Source organism: Schistocerca nitens, chromosome 3 (assembly GCF_023898315.1).
Source record: "Schistocerca nitens isolate TAMUIC-IGC-003100 chromosome 3, iqSchNite1.1, whole genome shotgun sequence".
NCBI classification, from domain to species: Eukaryota; Metazoa; Arthropoda; class Insecta; order Orthoptera; family Acrididae; genus Schistocerca; species Schistocerca nitens.
This window is the reverse complement of record NC_064616.1, coordinates 621,666,326-621,679,069: the sequence shown is the minus strand read 5'-3', so window position 1 is coordinate 621,679,069 and position 12,744 is coordinate 621,666,326. Positions and strand designations below refer to the sequence as shown.

General features: G+C 47.2%; 1 protein-coding gene across 6 annotated transcripts in view; it reads left to right on the top strand.

The window, feature by feature from the left end:
- The window catches only part of LOC126248562 (neuropathy target esterase sws), a 228,076-nt gene that overhangs the window by 85,103 nt on the left and 130,229 nt on the right, over positions 1 to 12,744 (top strand). For all 6 annotated transcript variants that reach the window (XR_007545508.1, XR_007545507.1, XM_049949654.1 and 3 more), the window contains exon 13: positions 5,514 to 5,645. Coding sequence is in view for 4 of the 6 variants with exons in the window: in XM_049949654.1 (XP_049805611.1) it covers positions 5,514 to 5,645 (132 nt within the window). In the remaining 2 variants the exon portion in view is untranslated. The remainder of the gene's footprint in view (positions 1 to 5,513; positions 5,646 to 12,744) is intronic.

The window sequence follows — 12,744 nt, the reverse complement described above, 5'->3', positions numbered from 1 at the left end:
GACAACGAATAAAGTAGCTAGCCATTAACAATTGGGCATTAATGGCAGACAAAATCTGCACAAAAATGAAGCATTCCTGTAAGGGTTTTGGATAATAATCAGAGGCATAGCCTACTGGCTGGAAGGAAGGGGTTCAGTAATACCCAGACAATGCAACCTGTCCAGTTCTTCTTTCACTGCTGATCACAGAGCAAATGGAGTAGGCTGAGCATGACAAAATTTGGGAACTGCCATTGGATTAAGGGGGGTTTTAGCGTCATAGTTTTTTGCAGAGACCAATCCCAGCCAAAACAGTGAACCAAACTTGCAGCAAAGGTCGTCTAGTGCCTGGAACGGGATGGAGTTGGAAATGTTTTGGGCAGCATCCTGAAAATCAAAAACCGTGGATGTGTCAAGACCAAAATTGTTTTTGGACAATGCACTGTCGACAGTCAAAACTATGACCACCCACATGACAGGCCGATACTCAACACTGATCTTAAACTGGTCTTAGACATGAATTGGATGGCCAGCATAACTGACCAAACAATGGTTGGTGGAGGAATTAGAAAAGCAGCCTGAGCAGTGATACATGTCAAGATTCAAGAGAGACATAAAGGGTTCAGTATAGCTTTTGTTGAATTTGCAGTGTAAAATCTTGCTGGGAACACTGAGCTCCTGGCTGAGCATCATCATAACACTACGAGTCTCTGGGGACTTCATTTATGCATTTAAGGACTGGCCATGCTGGCTGCCATGACGGCTGCCATGATGGGCAACTGCTGTACGGCCTAGTTTATGGTAAGCTGTGCACCGTATCTGCCGCTGTGGGCAGTGGCTATGGATGTGTGGTCAGAAACAGTTGGCACAAGAGGGGAAACTGCTTTGGAAAAAGCCACAGGCCGAAGATGAATGGTGCGAACGAGAAGAAAAGGGTGTCAGTGAATGGTGCCTTTGTTGTGGTATGGAATGCACCACCACTACTCTCGTGACATCCCCAAACATCTGGGTGACAGCCACGACCTCCATGACCGTGAGATCTTCTAAACGTGATGCCTCCTAATGTACCTATTCATCTGGAACAGGTACGACTATGATGTTGCGTATAGGTATTGGCATAGGAATGTTTACAGTAAGCAGCACAAGCAAATATGGAGCTTGGCCACCCGTGCCATAGGACCTGCTCTATTTTGTCACTGCTGAAAATCTGTACGGGAAGCCACAGCATTGGTTTGCTTGAGATAATAAGCCCTGGGCAACTCACACGTTTGAGAATAATGCCATTAACAGAGCAAGTTTTGTAAACAAATAAAATGTTTCATGTCCAATCCAGACAAGGAAAAGGATTTTTTGAAGTTAGGTCTATTACATGAAATGAAATGCTACAAAATGCAGCTGCAAATGCCACATATACGAGTCCCACTTTCCCTCCACCTCTTGAAACAGGAAAAGCTGGGGGCACAGGCGGGTGTGCCAAGGGTGGTTGTGGAAGGATTATGGCAATCTGTGAAACTGTAACCAATTCACAAACCAAGTCTAACTGCTGCTGCTGCTGCTGCTGCTGCTGCTCCCACTGTTTTTATTATTGTAACAACTGAACCAATGTCAAATCCATTGTGCTGGTGGGAAACACGTGAAAATGAAATGACCTCATCACCAAAAGCTGTAGTATCTGTAGTTTAGTTACAAATGACCAAGTACACAGTAAATATATGACAGTAGTGACAGAACACCACGGTTTACCCTCACTCGTGAACAAAAAGCTGTGGGAGAACTGTCTAGGCCAAGTCTGGTAATAAGGACAGTTTGTCGTAACCAGTCACAGAGCAGTCTCAATCATCAAATAGAGCCTTAATGGAGCGAAAACAGTCCAGAAGAGCTCAGTTTGTGCCGTTGATGTGCATCACCACCAACAATAGGGCAGAAGGTAACTAATCCTTGGATACATCATTATTTTAGCAAGTGAAACGACAGTGATGCAAATTTTAAGGTTTTGTGAAATATCTGACCTCCTTCCCAAATTATCAGGAGAAGTAGTTAATGTTTTGTGAGTGAGACTGAAATCTTTATAAATTGAGTGGCCATACTCAACATGAGATAGATATTATTTTAGCCTTTTCATCTTTGTTTTAATAGGTTGTAAAATGACAAGCTGTTTAACTTCTTATAGCTGGAGTTCAGTCATGTAAAATTTTTTGAAGGACGTTATGTTCACTTTTGACTGCAAAATTATTTATTTATAAAAACAGCTATAACATTTTCAGCCATCTGACCATTATCAAGTGATGAAATTGGACTTCAGCACCTGTCAAAATCCCGCCGGGAGGAGATTATTTTAACTTGGCTGCATATTGAGCACTGCATTTTTAGCCATCGTAATTTGCTCAGTGGTGGTGCCCCACACTTTGTACGCATTGCGCCCAAATTTTAACTGCCTGCCTCTTCCTGCTGGAATGCCCCCCCCCTCTCCTTTTTTTTTTTTTTTTTTTTTTTTTTTTTTTTTTTTTTTTTTTTTTTTTTTACGTTCCAACTTGGGTTTGCCATCTGATTTATCAGCTGTTTTAGCGGGCTGTCGACTGTGTTTTACTTTTTATCCACCAAAGCAATATGGCGAAGGCCATTTAATTTTTAGTTTTGGACCTCCATTTTTGTATTCCCCCCCCCCCCCCCCATGCCTTTTTTAGCTGTCTCCTATTCTGTCCATTGGGACTGACATATAGAAAAAATAACTGAAATGTATACATGTCATCATCTCATCCTATGATGGGCATTTAACATTAGTGGTGTTCTCACATTTTACATAAATCAGACCAAACTGCTCCTCATGTACACTGAATAAATGCAGATTTGTGTGGCTTTAGAAAATATTGTTCTTGTGAGACACAGCTAGCTCTTTATTCTCCCAAATAATGTGTGCTATCAATGGGGGATGTCAAATTGATTCCATAATAGACTTCCTGAAGGCTTTTGATACTGTTCCTCAGAAGTGACTTCTAATCAAATTGCATGCCTATGTAGTATCGTCTCAGTTATGTGACTGGATTTGTGATTTCATGTCAGAAAGGACACAGTTTGTAGTAATTGATGGAAAGTCATTGACTGAAACACAAGTAATATCTGGCATTACCCAAGGGAGTGTTTGTTACAGACCCTCTGCAATTCTTGATCTATGTAAATGATTTAGGAGACAATCTGAACAGCTCTCTTAGATTGTTTGCAGATGATGCTGTCAGTTACTGTCTTATAAAGTCATCAGAAGATAAGAACAAATTGCAAAATGATTTAGACAAGATATCTGTGTGGTACAAAAAGTGGCAATTAACTCTAGATAATAAAAAGTGTGAAGTCATTCACGTGAGTACTAAAAGGAAGCTACTAAATTTCGGTTACAGAATAAAACACACAAATCTAAAGGCTATAAATTCAACCAAATACTTAGGCATTACAATTACGAATGACTTACATTGGAATGATCACATATATAATGTTGTGGGGGTAATCAAACCAAAGACTGAAATTAATTGCCAGAACACTTAGAAAATGCAACAGATCTACTAAGAGACTGCTTACACCATACTTGTCCATCCTCTTCTGGGTACAGTGTGGAATCCACATCAAATACAATTGATGGAGGAAATCGAAAAAGTTCAAAGAAGTTCAGCTCTTTTTGTATTACTGCAAAATAAGGGAGAGAATGCCATGGATATGATACATGAATTTGGGTGCCAATCATTAACCCTTTAATGGATGTGCCTGTGTGTAAAGTGCACAAATCACAAATAACATAGTTTTGTATCATTACATTATTGTTTCACAATTGTGAGCCAATATCTATTCTCTCATTATTGCTTCAGCTAACACAGTAATAAATTGTGTTGTCATATGTCCAAAAATAACAGCAAGCTAGGTTAGAAAAATTTTCGAGCCATGCAAGAAAGTGACCCAGACTCCGAGCTAGCACCAAAATCACACAATGAGGCAGTTATTTATGAGATAATTTGTAATCAAGTGAGCGGTTGGCAGGGATGTGATGCAACTGCATGGTTTAATGCATCCAGTGGGTCATTACTATGGGATAACACTTGTGTGCAGCAACAGTGTGATGCAATGAAAAGTATATTTTATTATTGTTTAATTAAATAGTGATTTAGCTCAGACATTGTTAGCTCATTTTATCATTGTTTAGTTAAAATAAGATTAAACCATAATTTTGTCACATGTCTGTCTTTGTAATATAAAGACAGTTATTCTTTACATGTGTACAAAGTGTGCCATGCTCCTGCTCATGTTAATGGAGATCGGCACCCCCACTGGAGGGTTAAATCATAGGTGTTTTTCATTGCAGCAAGATCTTCTCTTAAAATTTAGCGTCACCAACTTCTCCTAAGAGTGTGAAAATATTTTGTTAGCACCCACCTACACAGGAAAAATGTTAGTCACAATAAAATAAGAGAAATTAGATTACCACGGGAAGTTTTAAGTGTTCATTTTTCGTGTACACTGGCCTGTACACTGTTAGAGAGTGGAACTGCAGAGAAATAGCTGGAAGGTGATGCAATGAACCCTCTGCCAGGCATATTAAATCCAGCATAGTCATCAAATGTGGTGTGTCCAGGAAACCTGCTTTTTCGGATTGCTAAACAACATTCAAACAAATCGTATTAATGAGTTTTATTACAGAGTGAACAAATACAATACTTAACTTTGTGTTACACAGATGTGTTGCAAGCAAAAGGCGACACGCAAAATAAGCAATGTTCTTCAGTATAACAATTCCCAAGCCCGTGTTACATAGACATGAATAGAGTAGTCGCTGCTATACAAGTGCCTAATCTTGAAGCTGCTCTTCAACTGGACCAGGACCAGTCAGGTGCACCTCTTATGTCCATTTCACATAGGAGCCGCTGCTGTCGGGTTGTCGTCCTGAAGAAGGGCCGGTCAGCGTGTAATTGGTTGATGTCTTCTCGTGGCCCTCTCTGCTCTATTATTACTGACGTGTGTGCCGGCGCTTGACTTTATGCCATAATAAGGCAGTTAATTGTGAATTGCAGAGCAATCATGTAGATGTAGTCTATGCAAGTTGTGATTTTATGTGATTTATGTTAAAGATAACAACGATAAAACTAAATACCCAATATGTGGTGGTGATATATATGATATGTATATGTTTATTGAAGTTTTAAAATATGCTGAAGCATAATTTAGCCTCCTCATAATGGCCACACAGTCAAAATTGCAACAGTGAGTTTTATAAATAAAAAATGTTAGTCAAAGGTTACCAAGACATCCTTTAAAAACCCACAAACTGTATTTACAGTTTTACATTGAGTGATAGTGTACGTGATTGTATGGACATACATAATGATGGGGTAGAGGTGATTTTAACTTAAGTTGTATTTCATATATTTAAAGTTTCATTCATTTTAATCACAATTGTCTCAGAACTTTTAAAGACAGACAAAGGAGGGGATTGAGATGTACACACATTCTTGTTTATTATTATTTGTACCATATTGCCTCCTTTTTGCTTTCAGGGTTATGTGCCATGAACCACGTGTTGTGCTCCACATTGCCCATACAGTTGTTAGGAGGTTATCACCATTTGTTCGTCAAGTAGATTTTGGTCTGGACTGGGTCTTTGTTGAAACAGGACGTGCAGTCTACAGGTTAGTAATTGAAAGTGTCGTCTTAAATCGAACAGATAGATACAAATGTGTGTTTTTTTGCTTTGTATTTATGAGAGGTGCCTATTGCAGTTATTGTCGACAAGTCTACAGGAAAGTCCCTGCCCCCCCCCCCCCCCCCCCAATATGAATGAATTAATAGAAACATTTCCCAGAAAATAAATCATTATCTTAATAAATCCTCATCCTAATGCCTGAGTGACCTGGCTTTCATTTTTAACCCTCCACAGCCTATCCTCCCTTCTCCCTGAGGAAGGAACTAATTGTTCCAAAACCCAGGATAGTTTTGTGTACTCTTATTTGTACTCATCAGTCTGCTTAAGGTAAGTAACAGCTAGCAGTTCTGTCTCATAATTTTATAAATAAAGTATGAGACTATAACAGGAGTTGATAGTTAGCCATCATCATCCATTGATCTGCATGATGATCGTATTTTGGGCTCAGCTACACCCGTTAATCTTTTGTATCCTTCAGATGTAGTTGCTGCATTCTGCTGTCTTCATTGCTGAGTCTTTCTGTGTAATCTGGTTGCTTGCCTTGAGTGCTTGTGTTAAGACTGCTGCCAGATGCCAAGGTACCAGAACAGCTGGCCTCATACTATGTCGAGTACACCTAGAGTGGTAGCTGTGACAATTCTTGTTGCTTGAGTTTTGCTACTGTTGAGTGAAACTAAATTCATTGACTGTAAAAGTTAATCAGATTATAAATTTATGACTGTGAACTTTCCAAAAAAACTCGTTACTGTAATTGCAAAACAGGGAGATGTTAAAATTACTTTTATCACAAAGAATTACGTGTTTGTCTGCACCCCAATAATTCCTCCAGGAAAAAAGGTTCGCAATCGGCAACTCTTAAGTGTCCAAACATTGTTTACATGTCATCCTTTTCACACACACACACACACACCACACACACACACACACACACACACACCTACCTTCACTTATGTCACCTTTCTTGGACAGTTCATGAGTATCTTTTTTGTGATAAGACATGAAACACAATACAATACACAATAGTAATTTGTACTATTTGCATTTGTTTCTGGTTTCTTGGCAGACATACACTCCTGGAAATGGAAAAAAGAACACATTGACACCGGTGTGTCAGACCCACCATACTTGCTCCGGACACTGCGAGAGGGCTGTACAAGCAATGATCACACGCACGGCACAGCGGACACACCAGGAACCGCGGTGTTGGCCGTCGAATGGCGCTAGCTGCGCAGCATTTGTGCACCGCCGCCGTCAGTGTCAGCCAGTTTGCTGTGGCATACGGAGCTCCATCGCAGTCTTTAACACTGGTAGCATGCCCCGACAGCGTGGACGTGAACCGTATGTGCAGCTGACGGACTTTGAGCGAGGGCGTATAGTGGGCATGCGGGAGGCCGGGTGGACGTACCGCCGAATTGCTCAACACGTGGGGCGTGAGGTCTCCACAGTACATCGATGTTGTCGCCAGTGGTCGGCGGAAGGTGCACGTGCCCGTCGACCTGGGACCGGACCGCAGCGACGCACGGATGCACGCCAAGACCGTAGGATCCTACGCAGTGCCGTAGGGGACCGCACCGCCACTTCCCAGCAAATTAGGGACACTGTTGCTCCTGGGGTATCGGCGAGAACCATTCGCAACCGTCTCCATGAAGCTGGGCTACGGTCCCGCACACCGTTAGGCCGTCTTCCGCTCACGCGCCAACATCGTGCAGCCCGCCTCCAGTGGTGTCGCGACAGGCGTGAATGGAGGGACGAATGGAGACGTGTCGTCTTCAGCGATGAGAGTCGCTTCTGTCTTGGTGCCAATGATGGTCGTATGCGTGTTTGGCGCCGTGCAGGTGAGCGCCACAATCAGGACTGCATACGACCGAGGCACACAGGGCCAACACCGGCATCATGGTGTGGGGAGCGATCTCCTACACTGGCCGTACACCACTGGTGATCGTCGAGGGGACACTGAATAGTGCACGGTACATCCAAACCGTCATCGAACCCATCGTTCTACCATTCCTAGACCGGCAAGGGAACTTGCTGTTCCAACAGGACAATGCACGTCCGCATGTATCCCGTGCCATCCAACGTGCTCTAGAAGGTGTAAGTCAACTACCCTGCCCAGCAAGATCTCCGGATCTGTCCCCCAATGAGCATGTTTGGGACTGGATGAAGCGTCGTCTCACGCGGTCTGCACATCCAGCACGAACGCTGGTCCAACTGAGGCGCCAGGTGGAAATGGCATGGCAAGCCGTGCCACAGGACTACATCCAGCATCTCTACGATCGTCTCCATGGGAGAATAGCAGCGTGCATTTCTGCGAAAGGTGGATATACACTGTACTAGTGCCGACATTGTGCATGCTCTGTTGCCTGTGTCTATGTGCCTGTGGTTCTGTCAGTGTGATCATGTGATGTATCTGACCCCAGGAATGTGTCAATAAAGTTTCCCCTTCCTGGGACAATGAATTCACGGTGTTCTTATTTCAGTTTCCAGGAGTGTATTATGACAAGCAAATTATGCAACCCCCCTGCGGGTTCGGGGGTTAGAATAGGCCCGCGGTATTCCTGCCTGTCGTAAGAGGCGACTAAAAGGAGTCTCAAACGTTTTGGCCTTATGTGATGGTCCCCTCTCGGGTTTGACCTCCATCTTTCTAAATTATTCTGAAGAGCGAGCCAGTTGGGGAAGGGCGCCTTACATGGTGCACTGTATCCGTCGTGCATTGCGACCTTTAGCTGGCTTTTTCGTCGTTGCAATGGTGTCCCGCTCGTTTTCCATCTCTTGGGTACGATTACCACGCTGCACTCTGCAGTGTTGCTTTTAACTGCGATGACGACCTTGGACTTTATTGCACCTAAGATCCAGCACGGTAGCCAGTCCGTTGTGGTGGGGCCGCCATGTACCCTGTTGGTTGTAGCCCCCTGACAACACAGGGATCGCTCTACTGATGCCTGTGCCGTTAACTCCCCACGTATACCATGGAGTAGATGCCCATCTCTCTGGGGCATCAGGACTCCCGGCAATGGCCATCCTGCCAGGTGGCCATTGCTGCGGCTGGGTGGCGCCCGTGGGGAGGGCCCTTGGTCGGAGTAGGTGGCATCAGGGCGGATGACCCGCAATGAAGCGTGGTACATCATCTCTCACTGGTGGGCCTCCACCAGCAGTCTCTAAGCAATCGAGGTCTAACCTCAACGGTAGGAAATACGAACCACGATCATTTCCCTCCCTGGCCACTCCATGGGAGGAACGTATGGCAAAAGAAGGCAGTGGAGAATATTCACCCCGGTTCCTTGTGTGTACGCGAGTTGATGGGGAATCGTTTGTCAACCAAGCCCCAGTTTTTTGTGGAGCATTTAGAGGACAAGTTCGGGGAGGTGGAGGGCTTGTCCAAGATGCGCTCTGGTTCTGTGCTCATCAAAATGGCATCCTCTGCCCAGTCCCGGATGTTGCTCAATTGTGACAAGTTGGGGGATGTTTCAGTTAGCATCACGCCGCATAAGAGTCTCAACATGGTCCAGGGTATTATATTCCACAGGGATCTTCTTCTGCAGTCCGACGATGAATTACGCGCCAACCTCGAACGACGAGGTGTTCACTTCGTCCGGTGCGTCCATCGGGGTCCGAGCGATAATCAGGTCGCCACCGGTGCCTTCATCTTGGCCTTTGAGGGTGATGTCTTACCCGAAAAGGTTAAGGTGATGGTTTACCGTTGTGATGTGAAGCCATATATCCCTCCTCTGATGCGGTGTTTTAAATGCTGGAAGTTCGGGCACATGTCTTCTCGCTGTGCTTCCAGCCTCATATGTCGCGATTGTGGTCGACCATCCCATCCTGATACTCCATGTGCCCTGCCTCTTGTCTGTGTTAACTGCAGAGAACACCATTCCCCCTGCTCGCCGGACTGTAGGATATTCCAGAAAGAAAGGAAGATAATGGAATATAAGACCCTGGACCGCCTGACCTACCCCGAGGCTAGATGGAAATACGAGCGGCTCCATCCTGTGGCAATGACGTCAACCTACGCCGCTGCTGCAACGACGGTTCTTCCATCATCACGACTCGGCTCTAAGATCGGTCAGCATCCACCAGCCCCCTTGCTTGTGGGGGGCACTTCACAACCTGTTGCTCCTGCTCCATCTACTTCAGGAGCAACACCCCCCTCCCCCCCCCACCCCAACAATCGGGGACATCAGTTCCCCCTTCCCAGCCGGAGAAGCGTAAGGCTTCTTCGGCTACTCTCGCAATGAAGGGGTCCCTTGGGGACCTCCCTTCGCAAGTTCTGACCGGCGGCACAGCAGACACCCGCAAGTATCTGAAACAACCACCGGTCGCTGGTCGTAGGGTGTCGAGGTCGTCTTCAGTCCCTGAGGCTGACCCGGTGCGGCCCTCCCAGCCAGAACAACCTAAGGCACAGCGCGCAAAGCAGACCAAGAAAAAGGCTCCCAAGCATACTGACATTGCGGTGGCACCTGTCCCACCGCAACCTTCTCACTCTGCATCTGAAGATGATGTGGAGATTCTGGCGTCCGCTGAGGACCTGGATCTCGCCAGTCCCTCGGACGCAATGGATGGCTGTTGTACAGGTGGTGACTCAGTAGCGGCAGGGGCCCAGGAGGCGTAATCTGCCTCCCCAGTCCCTTCACGCCTTTCCCATCCATGGACAGTACCATCCTCCAGTGGAACTGCAGCGGTTTCATCCACCATCTAGCTGAGCTCCGCCAACTTATCAGCCTTCACCCTTTCTTCTGCATTGCCCTTCAGGAAACTTGGTTTCCCCCAATGCGAACCCCCGCCCTCCGTAGCTATCGGGGTTATTATAAGAACCAGGGAGCTTATGAAATGGTGTCTGGTGGCGTCCTTAACTCTCTTCACAGCGAGTTTGTTCCTCTACAAACAGCTTTAGAGGCTGTCGCTGTTCGGGTGTGGACACCACAGGCTGTTACCGTCTGCAGTCTTTACCTTCCACCGGATGGTGCCGTTGCGCAGCATGTCCTGGCTGCTCTGATAGCCCTATTGCCACCACCTTTCTTGTTGCTGGGCGATTTCAATGCCCACAACCCTCTATGGGGTGGGACTTTCTCCGATGACCGCGGTCGTGCCGTGGAGCATTTGTTGGCTCAGCTCGACCTTAGCCTTTTGAACACCGGTGCTCCCACGCATTTCAGTGTGGCCCATGGCTCGTTCTCGGCCATCGATCTCTCTCTTTGCAGCCCCGGACTTGTCCCATCCCTCCACTGGAGAGTGCATCCTGACCTGTGTGGTAGTGACCATTTTCCCATCTATTTGTCACTGCCCCGGTGTCATTCTTCTGGGCACCTGCCCCGCTGGGCTCTACACAGGGCTGACTGGCCGGCTTTTACTTCCGCTGCAACCATCGAGTCTCCCCCACAGGGTGACGTTGACAAGGTGGTCCGTGTCTTAACCACGTCAATCATTTCGGCGGCCGAGGCTGCCATCCCCCGCTCTTCTGGACTCCCTCGGAGGAAGGCTCTACCCTGGTGGTCGCCGGAGATTGCTGAGGCTATTCGCGACCGTAGGCGGGCCCTCCAGCGTCATAGGCGGCACCCGTCTCTAGAGGCCCTCATCGCCTTTAAGAGGCTCCATGCCTTGGCCCGTCGTCTTATTACACGGCGTAAGCAGGAGTGCTGGAAGAGGTATGTCTCATCCTTGGGCTCCCGTGTCTCCCCCTCGCTTGTGTGGTCCCGGATCCGGCGGATTTATGGATACCAGACCCCTATGGGTGTCCCTGGGATCTCCTTGGACGGCGCTGTCTGCACGGACGCTGCCGCCATTGCTGAACACCTTGCTGCGCACTTTGCTAAGAGTTCTGCGACTGCAACTTATCCCCCCGCCTTTCACTCTCTCAAGGAGCGAGCCGAGCAGACGCCGTTATCATTCCACACGCGTCGTTCTGAAACATACAATGCTCCATTCAGCGAGAGGGAATTCCTCGCTGCCCTCGCCGATTGCCCTGATACAGCACCAGGACCAGACTGCATCCACGCACAGATGCTGAAGCATCTCTCCAGGGACTGCCAGAGACACATCTTCACCATCTTTAACCGCATTTGGAGCGAGGGCGTGTTCCCGTCGCAATGGCGAGAGGGTCTTATTGTCCCCATCTTGAAGCCCGGTGCGGACCCATTGGCGGTGGACAGCTATCGTCCCATTACCCTCACCAACATTTTGTGCAAATTGCTCGAACGTATGGTGGGGCGGCGTTTGTGTTGGGTCCTTGAGTCGCGCGGTCTCCTTGCTCCATCCCAGGGTGGCTTCCGTCGGGGCCGGTCTGCAATGGACAATTTGGTGCATCTGGAAACTGCTATCCGTACGGCCTTTGCCCGACGTCAGCATCTCGTTACTGTGTGTTTTGATCTGCGGAAGGCGTATTATGACACCACATGGAGGCATCACATCCTTGCTATGTTGCATGAGTGGGGTCTTCGTGGTCGGCTCCCGGCATTTCTTCAAACCTTTTTATTTTGCCGCTCTTTCCGGGTGCAAGTCGGTGCCGCCTCTAGTTCATCTTATACACAGGAAAATGGGGTCCTGCAGGGCTCGTTGTTGAGCGTCTCCTTATTTCTAGTGGCCATTAATGGTCTGGCTGCAGCCGTGGGGTCGTCGGTGTCTCCTTCTTTGTATGCCGACGACTTCTGCATCTCCTTTAGCTCCACAACTACAGGAGTCGCCGAACGCAGGCTGCAAGTAGCCGTTCGCAAGGCAGCGTCATGGGCTCTGACTCACGGTTTTCAGTTCTCTGCAGCCAAGACTCGAGTTATGCACTTCTGCAGGCGTCGGACGGTCCACCCTCATCCTGAACTTTACCTCGACGGCCACCTGCTTGAAGTGGTTGACACTTGCCACTTCTTAGGACTTGTGTTTGATGCCCGGCTCACATGGGTTCCTCATATTACTCAGCTGAAGCAAAAATGCTGGCGGCACCTCAACGCCCTCCGCTGCCTGAGCCACACGTCTTGGGGTGCAGATCGCTGCATGCTGTTGCAATTATACAGGGCTCTTGTGCAGTCCTGGCTTGATTATGGGAGCCTGGCCTATGGGTCTGCATCACCCTCAGTGTTGACGATGTTAGACCCCAT